The sequence below is a fragment of the Schistocerca nitens genome, chromosome 3 (genome assembly GCF_023898315.1).
Source record: "Schistocerca nitens isolate TAMUIC-IGC-003100 chromosome 3, iqSchNite1.1, whole genome shotgun sequence".
Taxonomy (NCBI): Eukaryota; Metazoa; Arthropoda; class Insecta; order Orthoptera; family Acrididae; genus Schistocerca; species Schistocerca nitens.
In genome coordinates this window covers 129,571,727-129,591,428 of record NC_064616.1, presented here as the reverse complement: position 1 = coordinate 129,591,428, position 19,702 = coordinate 129,571,727, and the positions used below count along the sequence as shown (strand labels likewise).

Sequence of the window (19,702 nt, the reverse complement as noted above, 5' to 3'; positions counted from 1 at the left end):
AACCTGAAATATAGGTACTCCGAATATTTCATGAACCGTTCAGTGTATCTACAAAGCCTTATTTTTGTGACAAAGAAGCGAAACTGCACTTCGCTTCCGGTCGTGACTTTCATATTTAGCACGTTCATAGCCCTCTTTGGCAAAAGTTTCGCTGTGGGCTGTAACAAGTGTTACATCAATATGCTTCTCCTTCCAGGTGCTCACGAATACCTCTATATAAAATAAAGCTGTGAGCATTGGTCATACATTCACCCATTTGAATACTACAGTTTGTCGGAATCCTTGTTTCGATTTCTTGAATCGCTTATGGAAGATTAAGGGTATCGGCCGTAAGTGGAAGACAAGTTAGAAGAATGTCATATGATGTAGCTCACGTATTCGGTGTATTGGGACACTTGGCAAAATTTACATATTAATTGCAATTCCAAAGAAAGCAGTTGCTGACAGATGTGAAAATTATCGAGCTATCAATTTAATTAGTCAAGGTTGCAAAATACCAACACGAATTCTTTACAGAAGAATAGAAAAATTGATAGAAGGCGACCTCGGGGAAGATCAGCTTGGATTCCGGAGAAATGTAGGAACACACGAGGCAATACTGACCCTACACTATAGCATTTGTAGCCTGGAGTACTCTTTGAAGTTCTGAAAATAGCAGGGGTAAAATACAGGGAGGAAAGGCTATTTACGACTTGTACAGAAACCAGACTGCGGTTATGAGTCGAGGGGCATGAAAGGGAAGCAGTTGTTGAGAAGGGAGTGAGACAAGGTTGTAGCCGATCCCCGATGTTATTCAATCTGTACAATGAACAAGCAGTACAGGAAACCAAAGAAAAATTTGGAGTAGGAATTAAAGTTCAGGCAGAAAAAAATTTTTTTTGTGTTTTACCGATGACGTTGTACTTCTGTCGCAGACAGTAGATGACTTGGAAGAGCAGCTTAACGGAATGGACAGAGTTTTGAAAGTAGGATGTAAGATGAACACCAACAAAAGCAAAACAAAGATAATGGAATGTAGCCGAATTAAACCAGGTGCTGCCAAGGGAATTAGATTAGGAAACAAGACACTAAAGTAGTAGATGAGTTTTGGTATTTGGGCAGCAAAATAACAGCTGATAGCCGAAGTGGAGAGGATACAAAATGTAGGCTGGGAATGACAAGAAAAACGTTTCTGTGGCAGAGACATTTGTTAACATCGAATATAGGTTTAGGAATTAGGAAGTCTCTTCTTAAAGTATTTGTGTGGAGTGTAGCCACGTATGGAAGTGAAACCTGGATGATAAACAACTTAGACAAAAAGAGAATAGAAGCTTTCGAAACGTGGTGCTACAGAAGAATGTTGAAGATTAGATGGGTAGATCACGTAACTAATGAGGAAAGTGGGTACTGAATAGAATTTGGGAGGCAAGAAATTTGCCGGCCGGTGTGGCCGAGGGGTTCTAGGCGCTTCAGTCGGGAACCGCGCGACCGCTACGGTCACAGGTTCGATTCCTGCCTCGAGCATGGATGTGTGTGATGTCCTTAGGTTAGTTAGGTTTAAGTAGTTTTAAGTTCTAGGGGACTGATGACCTCAGATGTTAAGTCCCATAGTGCTCAGAGCCATTTGAACGATTTGAACAAGAAATTTGTGGCACAACTTGACCAAAAGAAGGGATCGGTTGGTAGGACACATTCTGAAGCAATCACCAATTTGGTGTTGGAGGGAAGTGTGTGTGTGTAATTTGGTGTTGGAGGGAAGTGTGTGTGTGTGTGTGTGTGTGTGTGTGTGTGTGTGTGTGTGTGTGTGTGTGTGTGTGTGTGTGTGTGTAGGGGGGGGGGGATCGGGAGGGTGGTGGAGATCGTAGAGGGAGACCAAGAGATTAGTACAGTAAGCAGATTCCGAAGGATGTCGGTTGCAGTAGTTATTTGGAGACAAAGAGGCTCGCACAGGATAAGAGTAGCATGGAGAGCTGCAGCTTACCAGTCTTCGGACTGAAGACCACAACAATTGCTGAGGAACTGACTCCATAGACGACTCGCTTCCCGCTTTCATTGGGAGGATACAGGAGATAGGCTTTGGCCAGTGACGTAATCATGACTTCGCGTGGCGTTGTGTGCGCGCAAACGAAAAGAGAACAGAACATTGACTTTTTTTTTTGCGTCTGTTTCTCGGAATGTAGGGTATGGTGACTGACTGGCCTGTAGCGTAGCTCCCGGTCTAGGCTAGGCTAAATGTGTTAATTTGTTGTGGTCCTTAGATTATACATATTGCATTTCGACGAGTCGCTTATGTCCGCCACTTTGATGACATCGTTGGTCATAGGTGACGGGCGGTATCGAAGGCTCTAATATGAATAACAAAAAAGAAAAAAAATCGTAGGAGTTAAGCTGTCAGAGTACGCTGTGAGGAAGGCGGACAGGTCGGGTAGTGCTCTTGGGGTAGCGGTAGTGTTAACCATATATATACTAAGATGGTATCTGTTCTTTCGGACATGTCCAAAAGCAGGAGATCCCGAGTTCGAGTCCCGGTCGGGGCACACATTTTCATCTGTCCCCGTTGACGTGTGTAACGCCTGTAAGCAGCTAAGGGTGTTCATTTCATTATAGTAGTGTTAACCGTCTAGTCAAACGCTCGAAACAGGGGAAGGACAACTTCTCTAAAGCGTTGGCGTATCCTGTAATCGGAATACGGTTGGGTTGGGTTGTTTGGAGGAGGAGACCAAACAGCGAGGTTATCGGTCTCATCGGATTAGAGGACAGGGAAGGAACTCGGCCATGTCCTTTCAAAGGAACCATCCCGGCATTTGCCTGGAGCGATTTAGGGAAATCACGGAAAACCTATATCAGGATGGCCGGACGCGGGTTTGAACGTCAGCGGTTATTGAAACAGTTTGTACTTCCCGCTACCTTATCATATTGACTTTCACGAGATCGCCGGCGGTTACAGCCGAAGGCTCGCCTGAGGCCCAGAGGCAGTCAACGTGTTTAACGGAGTCCCCAGTGACACACAGCGCTACGCTGCATGCGCACGAAACAAGCCCGCCCAACGGGAATAGCAAGAACGATAGAGGTGAATCGCGGAAAGACAGATATCGTCGGCAGTGCGCGGGGCCCGTTAGTGAGCGACGCGCGCCTGCCGGTTCCCGACGCTGTGTGTACTCGAGCCGTCCGTCACCTGACTGGCGGCGTGCCAAGGGGAAGCGCTGCTGGCCACCGACTGTACGCCGCTGCGAATGGAGAGCGAAGTCGACATGCGGGAGGTGATCGTCGACCGAGCGTCCGGCTACAAGCCGTCAAGAGGTGACTGCTGCAGCGGCTTATCTGCTCTCAAACGCTTTATCTGGCCTCGGCCTTCGCTTCTGCGCAAATCTGCCCTTCTGGCGTGCCATTCTCACGTGCCTTCTGTCCACCGCAACAAGTTACAGTGCTGCCATGTCGAACGTTCTCGATTGCGTTACAGACGTATGCTTCCGTTCTGGTCTTGCACAATTGTAATATGTTTTGAACCTGTGGTATCTAGCCTCCTATCTCATACCCGAACGTACTACATTTTCATCTGCGGTCAAATGCCTGTTGCGTAATAAGTAGGTACGGCAACATTTTAATATATGCCGCCGTCTGTATTTTTCACGGAGCGAAGCTACATTGCAAGACTACAGGGAAACAGTGAAAATAAGTGAAGTTGTGCGCAATAGTGAGAGAACCGGCTAGAGTGTGACAGTGGTCCTCCCCGGAAAATTGATTGTGGTGGTAGACATCTGTAGCAAAGTCAGAGGTCTAAGTTGGGTTGGAATGTGATAATTTGGGTGTGGGTTGGCGAGGCTAACGAATGTAGATGAGAAATAGAGGCCGTAGTTAAAGATAAACTTGTAATGTAGCCTGCTGTCCAAGTTCGCGACGTATTTAGCGCAGTTTGCCATATTTAACACGCTTTTCGTTGTAAAAATTGAAACTACAAGATAAAATCAGAAAGCCTATATTAGAATATGGACATGTCTCGGACTATTTTGATGCCTATAATGTACTTAATTCGTTCTCAGATTTTTCTAGGTGTTTGTTTTGTATTTATTTTATTTTAATGGAGTACTTCATACGCTATGAAAAATACAAAAGGGGGGGGGGGTGCACTACGTAACTTTTACATGGGAATCCACGAATTGAGACGTTTCGTGTGATTAATTACAGTCACTTCAGACGACTTATGTAAATGCCATTGATCACAGACGACGGCACTTCTCATATCAAATGGCTCTGAGCACTATGGGACTTAACATCTGAGTTCATCAGTCCCCTAGAACTTAGAACTACCTAAACCTAACTAACCTAAGGACATCACACACATCCATGCCCGAGGCAGGATTCGAACCTGCGACCGTAACGGTCGTGCGGTTCCAGACTGTAGCGCCTAGAACCGCTCGGCCACTCCGGCCGGCACTTCTCATATCCAAGTCTCTACTGTCAGAACCTTACGAACTGCGTCTCCGGTAAAAACGTAGAGTTTTAAAGACAGTAGTGGTCTATTACTTCTAGGAATTGAAGCGGAAGTGCCGGGTTAGATTTTCGGGAACCATCTCAAGTTTTACTCTTGCGGAAAGGTCTGCAGGAGGGGGCCCACTGTGCTTCGTGGGGCCAAATGAGAAGCTGTTTGATAAACTAAGCCGCGAATTCGACACATAAACCAACAAACTGGCATCAAGCCCAAGGTCTCCGCACAAGACTTGGAGGCATGACAACATTTATTTAGTGCTTTATTTGGTGGTGCTGGTGGTATTCGTGGCTGGGACGTCTTCTCTTTACTGTACGCTAGTGGCAGTGCTGTTCCTGTATAAAGGTTTCTGAGAACTTTGGTCCTTCCCAAACTCACTTTCTCTTGTTTAGTGGGCGTGAACTCTAACACGTTATCGTGTCTATGGGCCAACATAATTATTTTTTCGCCAGATCGCGTTCGTTGTTTTATAGAAATTATTTCGATTTTTCTTGTGTTATGGATTTGTTGTTCTCACACCTGAACCTTGTCAAGACTCCTTTACTGCTTCAGAAGACTTAATTCGTTCTCAGATTTTTCTAGGTGTTTGTTTTGTATTTATTTTATTTTAATGGAGTACTGATTGTTAGGGCAGCAACATCCTTGCCAATTCATTAGCCAATTATACGTCATTTAGTGTTTCAGAAGAGTGCAGCACTATGTGTTGAGCAAATGTGTTCCAGTACATTGCTGGATGTAATGAATAGCCCCTACGAATAAATGCTAATGTGTTTCATTTCTAATGGATGAAGGTTCCGGTATATTTATGCCGGAAGCCGCGAGGAGAGCGACTGACGCTATCAACAGACAACTATTCTTCAGCACTAATTAACCACTATGGCCACTATCACATCATACAATGATACGTACAGTATTATATCAACGTAGCGGCACCTTTGAGAATGGGGATATTTGGACACGGACATTCTTACTATTAACGCCTTCTAACATTGGTACTAAAAACTTGAAAATACCAGTAAATGAGAGAGTATGGGGTTTTAGCAGGGATGGAAATATAATGCGAATTGCGCAACATATAAAAAAATAGCCATGTGACGTTCGTTGGCTTCACCAACTCACCTCAAAATTGCTACTTTCCAACCCAACCCAAAACTCGGGCTACGCTGCTGATCAGTGTGACACAACCTTCATTTCAAAATACTTGCACGACGGTGATATCATTGATCAAACAACCGTTAACCGACATTTTTTGATCTGTCCCAAAATTATTTTACGCGAATGGTTCCTTCAAAAAGCCACGGCCAAATTTGTTTCAGAACCTAATTTCTTTTGATGAGATTACAAAATATACGTAGAAAAATAAAGAAATATTTCATTTTCGTATCGTTCCATGCCTAAGAACATACTCTAACAAAGCCAGTGTGTAATAATGCTTGAATTGCGCTCTCTTGTTTAATCATGTAATCTTGTATTTCTCTGCGGAAATGGATCTCCAGAACATTTATCTCAGAGAGAGATTTTCGTGTTTGCAGCTAGCTTTACTAATTCGCGTCATGTTTCACCGCATTAATTGATTTTGTATCTCAGTTGTGGGGATATTAGGTGTGAATATAGTATGTCTCACTGGTAGTTACGAGTTCAGTGGCGATTGTGGTGGAATAGTTCACAGGCAGCGTAATAAGTTAACACCTATGATGGCTGTAGGCGACCGTAGAAAACTTAGAACTGCTAATTTTGGTGCGTGACCAAGTTAGCCGTTGAATGCATTAGTCGGAGAACCTGAACTCGTAATCGGGAGGAGCACGACTGAAATTCGCGCCCGGCCATCCTGATTTAAGGTTTCTGTGACGTAACGTCTATTTACCAACAATTTGTCATTCACCGCTTTTACACGCATAGCACGACAATAAAACTGGTTCTTTCAGGAAATGGAAATGTCAGTGCGAGTACGAAATTTTGGTGAGACAGACCCGTAAAGAGAAGGAACACTACTTAGTGGATTAGCCATTGTTTATCGCTTGTCACGTAAGAGATCAGTCAAAGAAAAACAGTTGTTTGCGTAGCGAATGCCTTCCTGGAACTCGTTTCGCAGAGAGCGCTATCATTGACGAGCAGTGTTGCTCCACGTGACCCACCATATCCAGGAACTGATAGTGATTACCTCGGCCTCATGAAATATATCTAACATCAGACTTTTCTCCTTCCTTCGCGGAACTGTTTTTCTGCCCTGTACGTCTTTGGAACATATTCCAAAACGATAATCTACAGTAGTGCACATATCTTTTTATATTGTACCGTGACGATTTAGATTAGACTGGCTGAGTTCTTCCAGCTCGTCGCCGTATTTGATGATCCGAGAAGTTACGAATTTGTTTTCTTTGCACAAATACTAGACCTATTTTTGCCCTGAATTTCTGTCTTGCTTTTGTCGCGAGGCAAGTATAAAAGTGTACTGGAAAAAGAAGCAAAGGCGCTTTAAACTTCACTATGGCAGTGAGCCGAGAGGGAGCTACGGGTACGCGCTCGTTGATGTACAACTGGCACAGTATCTGCCGTCAATCGTATGTATGAAGGTTACTCAGCAGAGTTGATACCGTAGTTGCATCCACTAGTTTACTGTTTGACACAACAGGATTGTTAAAATGAGACATGGTTGGCAGCTGTGCATTATCTCTTCGTTTCCATCAAGTTGACGTCTCTGGATTTTTTCTTGTGGGGATTCGTAAAAGACGTTTATAAAGACGTTCCAACTACACCTGAAGATATGCGAGAGAGAATTATCAGAGCATGTGCTTCGATAAGTGCCGATGTGAAAAGGAATACCACTTAATCCATGATAAGAAGATTGTAGCACTGCATTGATACCAATGGTCATCACTTCGAACACCTTCTGTAAATGGACGTTCATGACACCTTTTTGACCTTCGTTGACCTTCAAACATATTACTGTTACACATCATTGGATTCGTCTCGATAGCCGCTATCAGAAAATAAGTACCAAACTATAGCATCCTACTTAAAAAAAAAAAAAAAAGGTCTCTGACGCGACCCCACCTAGCAACAAAAAACCAACATCATATTACGGCTCCTGTTGTCCCATGCAACATTTGTCCCACCATCTTTTCAGTTACTATCATACTTTGGGAGTTATTCTAAGTGGCAATAGTTAGTGGCTCACCCTGTATATTGTACACGAAAATCCAGTTAAATTCTTAATTACCGATCCCTTACAAAAGATTGTTAATCGAGCCGGTTTAAATAAAAAAAGATTACAAATTAATTTTTTCCATCTTTATGTATTTGAAACTTCATGAAAATGCTCGTAGAACGTATACCTTTGTTCAAAAATTTGATTTCGCCAGCACCCCCCAAGTCACGCTTGCAACTTATCAAATAGCCACTTTGCTTGTCGGAAAAACAACCATGCTTTACGATAATTAAGATGGTCGGGAAACTCGAAAGTCGATTTTGTCGAGAATTTTTGGGAGAGTGATGTTTCAGTTCTAAACTTCAAGTGCCGGAAAAAAAAAAAAAAAATAAAATAAAATAATCAGATTGCCGTGTGACAAAGTAGCGGAGAATTCTACAGAATTATATCACGTAGTGCAGACATGTTGAAGGGAATCGTCACGCACCCAACTACCAAGCCGAATGAATATCCCCGGCCGGGGTGGCCGAGCGGTTCTAGGCGCTACAGTCTGGAACCGCGAGACCGCTACGGTCGCAGGTTCGAATCCTGCCTCGGGCATGGATGTGTGTGATGTCCTTAGGTTAGTTAGGTTTAAGTAGTTCTAAGTTCTAGGGGACTGATGACCTCAGATGTTGAGTCCCATAGTGCTCAGAGCCATTTGAACCAAATGAATATCTCTTCATGAAAAACAATCGCAATCTAACCTGAAACTCTCTGCATGCATATTCTGGACGCTGTGCGTTCTGTTAGAAAACATCAGTGAAAATTTCGTCTTGCTACTACTTTCCACCAATTCAGTTGCTCTGCAGTGTGTTTGTAGAAAATAGCCGCGAATACCATTTGCAGCAACTTTTTCATAAGTATAGAGAACGCTATTAATTTTTGGTAATACTGAATAATAATACTTCTTACGGATATCAACAAAGTAGACTGAACATGAAAATGGAAACGTGTAAGCAAGCAGCACATCACGAAGGTGCATTCGATGGTACATTAAAAAACTGACATGCTGAAACAGTTCGCATCGATCGGCTCAGGGAAGCTGCGACTGTTCAAAGTAACAGGATGATAACACTAGGAGCAGTGAGGGAATTTCATGAGAACTGAGGGGGACAATAGTGATCATTGTGTGCTGCAACTGCCTTTCTTTGACCAGATACTGATGAGGCAAAGTAGGAGACCTTTGTTACTTTCGACGAGGGATGAAAGTCTGGGAGCTTTCATTTGCAGCTAGTGCAGCAGTGCGAAGACTGTGTGTATCAATCCACACACGAACAATTCAAAGAATTCAATATCTTAGAGGAATAACAGACGAAAACCAGCTCTCCGTGAATTTATGAAAACTGGGTAGATGACTACACGAACCTTTTACCCTTTATTTCTGTCCTGAATGTTACCAGTTTAAAGTTTCATATTGTAATTGTTCTGGTCTTCAGTCTGAAGACTGGTTTGATGCAGCTCTCCACGCTAACCTATTCTTCATCTCTGAATGATGCCTCACGATGTGTCCTATCAACCAATCACACCTTTTAGTCAAGTTGAGACATGAATTTCTTTTTCCCCCTCAGTTCGATTCCGTACCTCATTAGTTATTCGGTCTACTCGTCTAATCTACAGCATTCTTTTTTTTTTAACGCCGCATTTCAAAAACTTCTGTTCTCTTCTTCTGTGAACTGCTTATTGTCCACCTTCCACTTCTGTAAAATGCTACATTTAAGACAAATACCTTCAGAAAAGACTTACTAACCCTTAACTACACGTATAATAGATGTTAACAAATTCCTCTTTTTCAGAAATACCGTACTTCCCTTGCTACTGCTAATCGGCATTTTATATCCTGTCTACTTCTTCCATCATTGGTCATTTTGCTATCCAAATAGAACAACTCGTCTACTACTTTTCTTGTCTCATTTCCTAATCAAATCCCTCAGCATCGTCTGATTTAATTCGACTACATTCAATTACCTTTGCTTTACTTTCGTTGATGTTCATCTTAAATTCTCCTTTCAAGACACCAATATCGTTCATCTGCTCTTCCACGTCATTTGCCATCTCTAAAAGAATTACAGTATCATTGACAGATCTCAAAGGTTTTGTTTCTTTTTTCCAAATTTCTTCTTGGTTTCCTTTACTGCTTGCGCAACGTACAGATTGAATAACACCAGAAATAAGCTACAAATCTGTCTCATTCTCTTCTCAATTACAGATACCCTTTTATGTCCTTAGACTTTTAGAACTGCAATCTGGTTTCTTTATAAGTTATAAATAACCTTTCGCTCCCTGTATTTTATCCCATCTACCTTCAAAATTTCAAAGAGTGTGCTCTAGTCACATTGTCAAAAACATTCTTTAAACCTACATATATTACAAACTTAGGTCTCTCTCTCTATTCAACCGTATTTCTTCAACCTATCGTCTAAAATAACACATAGGGGCAGAATTGCGTCACATGTTCATACATTTCTCTGGGACAAAAATGATCTTCCGAGAGGTAAGCTGTTACAGGTTTTTACCTTCTTCTGTAACAGGTAGAATAGTCTTATCATGGCTGGTCCTCCCAAGGAAGTCAGTTTGGAGGGATGTTGTCTACTCCGTGAACCCTTGTTTCCACTTACGTCTTTCAGTGCTCCGACAAATTATTCTCACAGTACCCTATCTTCCATCTCATCTTCACTTACTTCCTCTTCTGTAATATAGTCCTCAAGTTTGTTCCGCCTACATAGACCCTCTATATAGTCCTTCCACTTTCCAAATTTCTCTTTCTTGCTTAGTACTGATTTACTATCGGATCTCATATTCATAAAGCTGCTTATCGTAAGTCTAAAGATCTATCTAATTTGCTGTAGGCAGTATCTATCTTCTACAGTGTTGCATTGCCGGCCGAAGTGGCCGTGCGGTTAAAGGCGCTGCAGTCTGGAACCGCAAGACCGCTACGGTCGCAGGTTCGAATCCTGCCTCGGGCATGGATGTTTGTGATGTCCTTAGGTTAGTTAGGTTTAACTAGTTCTAAGTTCTAGGGGACTAATAACCTCAGCAGTTGAGTCCCATAGTGCTCAGAGCCATTTGAACCATTTGAACCACTCTGCATTTCCTGTCAGTTTAATTTTCTTAGACGTCTGCATTCCCTTTTGTCCGCCCCATTTGCTGCATTTGCATAATTTCTCTTTTCGTCTGTTAAATTCAGTATCTCCTTTGTTGTTCAGTGATTTCTACGAGGCCTTATCTTTTTACCTAGTTCATCCTCTTCTGCCTTCATTATTTCATCTCTCAAAGCTACCCATTCGTCTTCTGCTGTATTTCTTTACCTTGTCTCAGTCAGTAGTTGTCTAATTTTCCCTATGAAACTCTCAACCACCTCTCGTTCTTTCAACTTATCCACGTACCATCTCCTTAATTTTCTACCTTTTTTTTCAATTTATTCTGCTTTAATCTACATTCCGTAACCAATAAATTATGATCAGAGTCCACATATGCCCCTGTAACTGCCTTGCAGTTTAAAATCTGGTTCTGAAATTACCATTACACAATCAGTCTGGTCGCATTCGGGAGGACGACGGTTCCATCCCGCGTCCGGCCATCCTGATTTAGGTTTTCCGTGATTTCCCTAAATCGCTCCAGGCAAATGCCGGGATGGTTCCTTTGAAAGGGCACGGCCGACTTCCTTCCCCATCCTTCCCTAACCCTATGAGGCCGATAACCTAGCTGTTTGGTCTCTTCCCCCAAACAAACAACCAACCAACCAACATCCACAGATAAATGTTTGAAGCAACGTGCGTGAAGAAGTGTTTTTAGCACAAGGACGTGATTTACTGTATAAAATGAGTATTGCTGTCTTAGCTAAGTGGTAATGGAATTAGCGGTTCTTCACCTCTGCTGTATATTATCCCTGTGATATAAACCATTTAGATAGCTTGACTCCTGCTAAGTAATTATAAATTATGAATAAAGTTTGTTTAAAACTGTTGGTGTGTCTAAGAACATAGAAGGTTCGCGCTCTCCGATTTTAAAGTTTCATTAATTAAAAATGGTGTGTTGGCAGAAGAGCCAACACCGTGTTGCTAGAGGAGGCCGAAATGCACGCGTTTAAGCTCACGCAGACTGGCGTGAGGTCTGGAACAATTAAAGGAGTTATAGTAGCCAAAAATAGTACATAGCTTCTGGAATACTTAACTTTAATCCATAATTGGAGAACATCGCTCTTGATTATACATGAATTACAATCTCAATATAAACTGGTAATGGCGCCTTGCTAGGTCGTAGCAAATTACGTAGCTGAAGGCTATGCTAACTATCGTCTCGGCAAATGTGAGCGTATTTGTCAGTATATCATCGCTAGCAAAGTCTGCTGTACAACTGGGGCGAGTGCTAGGAAGTCTCTCTAGACCTGCGGTGTAGCGGCGCTCGGTTTGCAATCACTGACAGTGGCGACACGCGGGTCCGACGTCTACTAGCGGACCGCGGCCGATTTAAAGGCTACCACCTAGCAAGTGTGGTGTCTGGCGGTGACACCACAAAAAACTCTGTAACTGAATTATGAATGCAATCAACAAAAGAAATGACGAGGTTTCCCAATTTCAGTTTTAACTGGTAACGCCCAGAGTTTTACACAATCTATTCTACTTTACAGTAACTCATGAAAAGATGAATGAAAATGATTCATTATGATAAATACGAACAAGTCAACCTTAAATTCAGGTCACGAGAGATTTTTACGTAGGGATAATACACATTTGAAGCGTTCTGGGAAAACCCAGCCATGAAGTCGTGAGGCGGTTGTCGGAGAACATGAAGTGTGGAACGAGAACCAGCAGAAGAAAAGCCGATAAACGTATTCACCTGGCCTGTGGTTAGTCTTTTTTGCAGTTGTCGGCCTCAATTATCTTCCGTTACAGAGGACAGGATTGGCAGCGGTATGCAGTTACGCAGCGGAAACTTTATTACCTACATTAGTGATTACTGAAACCGTATTAACAGTTGCAGTTTGAGGAGGATATGACGTTTGGCACTGAGCCATTATTCTTTGTTACGAAAAACGCTGGTGCGTACCACAGCAACTTAGCGAATGAACAGATTGTCGAATCTCTACGAATTCAGCAGACATTGCTATTGCGAAGGAGATGACCGTTACTACCTCTGCCCCCCTCTTAAAAATTTCCTGTTCAGCAGAGACAGCAGACAACCGGCGGCACCAACTCAGCAGGCTGGCTGCGGAGCCGCGGTGCCCAGTTGTTGAACTTCGAACAAGGGCGTTTATTTTTACCAGCCGCTGTCTTTTTCTAAAAATTATTATCTGGGAATTGCCAAGTTATAGAATCGGAGCAACAACACTAAATAACACCCGCGATCAGGGAATTAATTAGGCTTTGTCCAAGCTCTCGCAGCAATCGGTAATACTTAGATTCACTTATAGAATAAACAGTAAAGTAATTGCTTAGTTTAAATTTTAATAACTAAACAATGTTTGTAATAAAACCGTTATGGATATGAAAAATCACAAAGAAATTGCATCACTGTAATGTCATATTAATACCGTACACTGGTAAAGAATCGGTACTTAAAATTTCTCTGTTCCTATGTGGACCTACGTAATACGTTCGCTGCATGACTTGTAATCGATAGCTCCTGGGTCTTTATTCTGGAACAACTAAAATGATTCCTTGACAGACGACACGCTGTATTTCATGTACATCGTATCAGAACAATGCAGAAGTACTCAATCTCCAGCGACGTCGTTGTCGCCCTTAAATTCAACAGTAATGTGCGGAAAAACCTGCTTTTCGAAATGTGTGGCACATTTCTGTAGGTTGTTTGGAGTTCCTCAATTCTACCGTGTTGATCACTTCGGCGGTATTCTCGTTAAGCAAACCGCCGGAGTTAGCAACATACGTTCCCTTAACACCTCAGTCGATTGTTTTAAAGTCTCGGCGTGTCGGATGAAATGCAGCTGTGGTCGAATTTCTTTGGCCGGTGGTAACAGCAGTAGCTAGCAGGAACTGGTCAGCTGTCTTTGTTTAGATCCACCCAGAAGATATTTCCGCTTATTCCGTAATATCCTCGTTTAACCTACATTCGACTACTTTATTTTTCATAAACGCATGTAGTAATTTTATCAATTCATTTAATTTTAATGCATGTAGTTTATACGTGGTTTCTCGGATAATGAGAAATGCCGTTAGAATGGCTGCAGATGGTAGAGACGCACCCCGTGATATAATAACAATATAAAGCAGTCTCGAAAAAACAGCAACTGCAGTATTATCAGGCTTGAGATTATAATACGTTTAAATCCAGGCGTACAACTGCAGAAAGCTAATGTTAAGGCACACTTGGCTATGAGAAGATAGACACACAAAACCAGTTTAAGTTATCAACTAAGTCATAAGAGACTGGAATGTACCTGATTCGTATCACAATATCTCAGTCAATAGAATATATGGGATGGGGCTAATGTAAAAACATGTTAATTGCTGTACCTCGTTTGCTTGGTAGTAATGGAGAATCTACGAGGGTCGTTCAATAAGTAATGCCCCAAATTTTTTTTCTCGGAACATATTTATTGTTAAGAGTCAGAATTTGGTGACAATATACATCAATATGTCTTGTCCATGTCCTATTTTTCTACGTAGTCTCCATCACGTTCTATGGACGTACACCAACGTTGTGGAAGAGCATGTATTCCCTGCTGGTAAAAGTTCTTGTCCTGTAGGCGTTGCCATGTTTTCACTGCATGACTGACACTCTCATCATCTTCAAAGTGTGTTCTCCGTAGATAATCTTTAAGCTCCAACAATTCAGATGAAATAGCCTCTCTTTGATACTTGTGGTCCGCTGTGAGCATTCGTGGAACCCATCGTGAGCACCGCTTTGAATATTTGAGAGTCTCGATCACTGCAGACGATTTGCCAATGCTGACCGACAACTGTAGAGCCAGTTGTCGAATTGTGATGTGCCGGTCGGCCGAATAATGGCATCCGCACGATTCAGCTGGTCTGGAGTAGTGGCTGTGACACGACTTCCCGAGCATGGCTGATCATGGAGCTCTGTTTCTGCATTTCCTGAGGCTGTAACTTTCTTTACCCATCGGCCAATGTGCTCTTAGCAATTGCAAACGTTTATGGATGTGCACTACGGTTTCTTTTTCTGCACAAGATTTCAATAACAGCACGCCGCTTGTAACGTGAGCCGTGTGTAGACGCCATTTTGACGCTATACTTCGGCTCTGCTATTTGCCAGAGCTGTTCCAAACTTCGACGGCGCACAGAACAAACGTCAAATGTGAAGCACCAACAAGGACGTTTGTCTATGTATATTAATGGCATTAAAAAAAGTGGGGCGTTACTTATTGAGCGACCCTCGTACAACTACATGGATCGTCTGCAAATCACATTTAAGTGCCTGGTAGACGGTTCGGCGATAAACGTCCAACTCAACAGACTGCGACCGCTAAAAGCATCCATCAAAAAGTGGAAAGCATCACTTCGCCCTTCTCGAAGGGAAGCTGTTGTCTTACGTTGCACCCATGTTGGTGGGACTTACCTCAAGCACGGTAACATCCTACGCGAAGAAAAAAATGTTCAAATGTGTGTGAAATCTTATGGAACTTAACTGCTAAGGTCATCAGTCCCTAAGCTTACACACTACTTAACCTAAATTATCCTAAGGACAAACACACACACCCATGCCGGGACCAGCCGCACAGTCCATGACTGCAGCGCCTGACCGCTCGGCTAATCCCGCGCTGCCCTACGAGAAGAGAACCTTCCGCAATGCAGCTGCGGAGTGATCTTGTCTGTATGCAACATCCACTGAGGAATGTCCAGACGCACTCGGCCAATGGCATACAGCAAATGCTATCAGTCGTTAGCAGATATAGTTGCTGCCTGAGTCTGAACCTTCCCACGGAAAAATGAGTATTCCACATGATTTAAAGCATTTATTTTAGTAGTGTACCGAAGAGGTAGATACGGTGAGGGGACGCCTCCTGCCTCACGTTTGTTTCTAGATATCTCCACATCCGGTTCCACCACTGCCCAGACATATACGCGAAATGTTACCTTCCTATACCTGAAATACAGGTATTCTCGTAAATTCTCATTTCCCCGATAATACACGTAATGACTCCTTTTTTATGGTATTCTTCCCAAGTACCGATGCTATTGGGGACGATGATTACATATCTTTCGCCACAGTTTCCGTCGGGCTGGTGGAGAGGGTGATTGCGCTGGGAGAGGGGCGAGGATGTTGTCTTGGTTTATTCTTCCATTTCCTTCCTCTGCTCTTCTTTCACCTGGGTATGTCCTACGTCTTCTATTACTGGTAATCTCGATTCGCTATTCTTCGTAAGTATTTTTACGTGACAATGTCACAGCTCTTGAGCCGACTAAGTCCTAATATTACTTGCAAAACTCTGGTGTTGGCTCGATTATGAGGATACCGGGTCTAATAACCTCGCTGTTTGAGTACCTTAGAAACCGTATTCATGTTCATAAGCCGTCATAAGGGAAGACGCTGAATTCCAAATTCCCTGTGCACTTTAACTTAGCATTAACTTACACCTTCGACAACTACTTGACTGACGCTTAACACAAGATATTTTCAAGATCTCTTGAAAGTTTTGTTCATATTTTGAGGCAATAGTTACTGTCAGGACATTCAGGCAACAGAAAAGCGAGGAAGCTAAAATGCCACATTCAATTTTCAAATGTTCATGGTCAAAGTGAATGCAAGACATTCTTCCGAGTTTGATTCTAGCACAGAAAAGTGTATGGCTACGTTAGTTAATTTTAAACTGAACTTTAAATTGATAACATCAGATCCTGTGGTGTTGTTTAAGTTGGGAGAATTCAAGGTTCCGTGAAGGAAAGAACGCAGCACACTATCTTGGATGGAGTGCAAACTGTGACAGAAGTAACTTCGTGTGTGTCTCATGGAAACCCAAAAATTGTGGCATTATCATCAAAACAAAACTACCCCATTATCTACTTAGTTTTTGACAGTTTCATGGCGTAATGCAAAGACTAACAACTGAATGTAAACATGGATGTGTAAGTTGTAGACTCGTAGACAAAAATATGCTCGAGAGTGTAGGGTCCATATCAGTGATGACCGAGTCGACGTGCAAAGGCGACTGCAGACATTGGATTGCTTGGTTCACTGGAAACATTTGTAGGTACGTTGTAGAAATTTTGGAAGTTGGTGAACTCTAGAAGAAAGTTGATTTGCATTTGTGTTCTGGAGTCTACAGTGCGACGTGTTGGCGGAGCCAGCACATCAGTTGGAACTCACCACAGTGTTCCTCGAACTACTCCATCACACTCCTGGCCTCGTGACATGGCGCATTATTTTGCTGAAAATGTCTCTGCCGTCGGGAAACGTGACCGTCACGAAGGGGTGTACGTGGTCTGCAACCAGCGTACCATACTCGTTGGCCGTCACGGTGCCTCGCACGATCTCCATTGGACCCACGGATGTCCAGAGCATAATGGAACCGCCGGCATCTTGCCTCCGACTCGCAGTACACATGTCTAGGAGTTGTTCCCCTGCAAGACGACGGATTCGCGCCTTCCCGTCCACATGATGAAGGTATCGTGATCCATCAGACCGTGCATCGCTCTGCCGCTGCACCAACGTCCGGTGCCGATGGTCGCGTGCCCATTTCAGTCGTAGTTGCCGATGTCGTGGTGTTAACATGGGCACGTGCAGGGGTCGTCGACTGTGGAAGTCCATCGTTAGGAGTATTCTGTGCGCTGTGTTTTCAGACATACTTGCACTCTGCTCAGCACGAAAGTCTGATGTTATTTCCGTCACCGTTCGCCGCCTGTCCTGTTTTACCAGTCTGCCCAGCCTACGACGTCCGACTTCTGTAATGAGGGGTGGCCGCTCAACCTCACGACGTCTGGACGTGGTTTCACGTTGGTCTCGCCACATGTTGAAGTCACTCACCACAGCACTCCTCGAACACCCAACAAGTCGTTTTCGAAATGCTCGTGCGGAGCCTCCGCGCCATGACAATCTGCCCTCGGTCAAACTCGGATAGATCGCGCGCCTTCCCCATTGTACACACGGACTACACGCTCGCTGATTGTACGCGCACCGCGCCTTGAGTAGCAGTCATTCCTCGCCAGGTGACGCTGCTATCGCCTGGACGGGTTTATATGATAGTAGGTCGGTAGTCATAACGTTGTCGTTGGTCAAGTTAATACTGCGACTCGATCGTTACGCCTTGCCATTCCCTGTATTTTCGAAAAACCGGACAAATGCGAGTAGGACTCGCGTTCTGTGGGTTCTGTATGAACCTAATTATGTATATAGATAGTTCATCTGTAGGTTTTGATGAGTGAGTTTGCGACTGTCAAAATATGTGACATAATGGCCGTATCGTTTGATTCCATTGACTTATAAGCTTATACTTTTTATACCGCTAAGGGACCGCAGACCTTAGCATTTGACGTACGAGTAAATTTCAACTTGATAACCTTTACCATTTCCCGAGAAACAGGGATCTTAATAGACGGACAGCAAAGCGACCCTGTAAAGGCTCCGTTTTTACCGATACTGGTACAGTACCCTAAAATCGAAAAAGAAAGCTACATCTACAACTATATTCCATAACCGGTGTGTGGCGGAGGGTACTCGGTGCACCATCTCACTTCCCCACTTTCCTCTTCCAGTCGCCGATGGTTCGCAGGAACGACGATTGCTGGTACGCCTCCGTGGTGTGAGCTCTAATGTCGTGAGACATACGTACAAGAAGCAATATACTGGTTGTTGTAGAAACGTACGCTCTAGGAATTTTAACCGTAAACCTTGATGGAGAACGCGTCTTTTGCAGCGTCTCCCACTTGACGTGACTGAGCACACCCGTGAAGCTTTGCTTCATACTAAAAGTACTTTTAACGAAACGCGCTGCTCTTCTTAGGGTCCTCTCTGATTGCAGGTATCGGTTGAAAGAAGATTTTGGTTCAAATGGTTCTGAGCACTATGCGACTTAACTTCAGAGGTCATCAGTCGCCTAGAACTTAGAACTAATTAAACCTAACTAACCTAAGGACATCACACACATCCATGCCCGTGGCAGGATTCGAACCTGCGACCGTAACGGTCGCTCGGCTCCAGACTGCAGCGCCTAGAACCGCACGGCCGCTCTGACCGGCAAAGAAGATTTTGTAACATACCTTGTTTGTAGGTGGACTACACTTCCTGCGATGAATCTGTCTGGCATCTGCCTTACCTGAGATTTCACAAAAAAAACACCTTATGAATGAACGTTTTGAATGGTAAATTGGGAAAGTGTGGCACAGAGCTTATGTTAGGACTGCTATCGATAAGCAGAAAATCCAAGTCCGAATCCAGTGTGGCACAGTGTTTCAGTTGTCCAGAATATTGTAATACAACATTATGCTATAAATTTAAGCAGGTAGTCACGATATTTTTATCCGATAAACGTAGTAAACTATCATTTTTCTAGACAAGCGAGGCAATACTCGGTTCTCGTGACACTGATTTATTGAACAGCAGCTTTCTGCTGTAGCTGAGGTTCAAAAGAATGTGTGAGAGGGCACAATGGCGCGTTCCGTTTATTTCATAAGCGGATATTTACAAGCCGCAGCTGCCAATTTTAATGTGTATATCTCGGGCTGTTTGTTACCTCTGGAGGCGCGAGGATGGGATCCCCACACGGCTGTCCCAGTCTGACTCGGAACGTGGACGTGCTTCCTTCGCTGCCTTGCTCGAATGGCGCTACTTTTGTTCCATCGCGGTAGGGTCCTTGAAAATATACGCGGGCCTCAGAGAAACTGACTCTTCTGTGAACATTGTGTTTATAAAACTGTTATTTTGCCAGTGCGTTTATAAAACCGTGATTTACCAGAAACTCTTGTCTAAATAGGTGTGCTGCTTCTGTAGAGCGTCATGAAACAAAAGTGTGGGAGATGGCGTAAGTAAGAATCAAAAGTTACCATCGTGAGCATAACATTTCGCAATAAATCTAAATAATGTAAACATTTCAGTTCTCCGTGTGTGTCCAAGTGTAAGGTACCTGCCCTGCA

At 43.4% G+C, this 19,702-nt stretch overlaps 1 protein-coding gene across 8 annotated transcripts in view; it reads left to right on the top strand.

The window, feature by feature from the left end:
• Positions 1-19,702, top strand: part of LOC126248073 (band 7 protein AGAP004871-like) — a 439,986-nt gene that overhangs the window by 344,726 nt on the left and 75,558 nt on the right. The window contains exon 1 of one of the 8 annotated variants that reach the window (XM_049948727.1): positions 2,964-3,279. The exons of the other annotated variants lie outside the window; for them this stretch is intronic. Coding sequence (XP_049804684.1) covers positions 3,213-3,279 — 67 coding nt within the window. The 5' untranslated portion in view covers positions 2,964-3,212. Of the gene's footprint in view, positions 1-2,963; positions 3,280-19,702 lie in introns of those variants that run through there. 8 annotated transcript variants of the gene reach the window in all.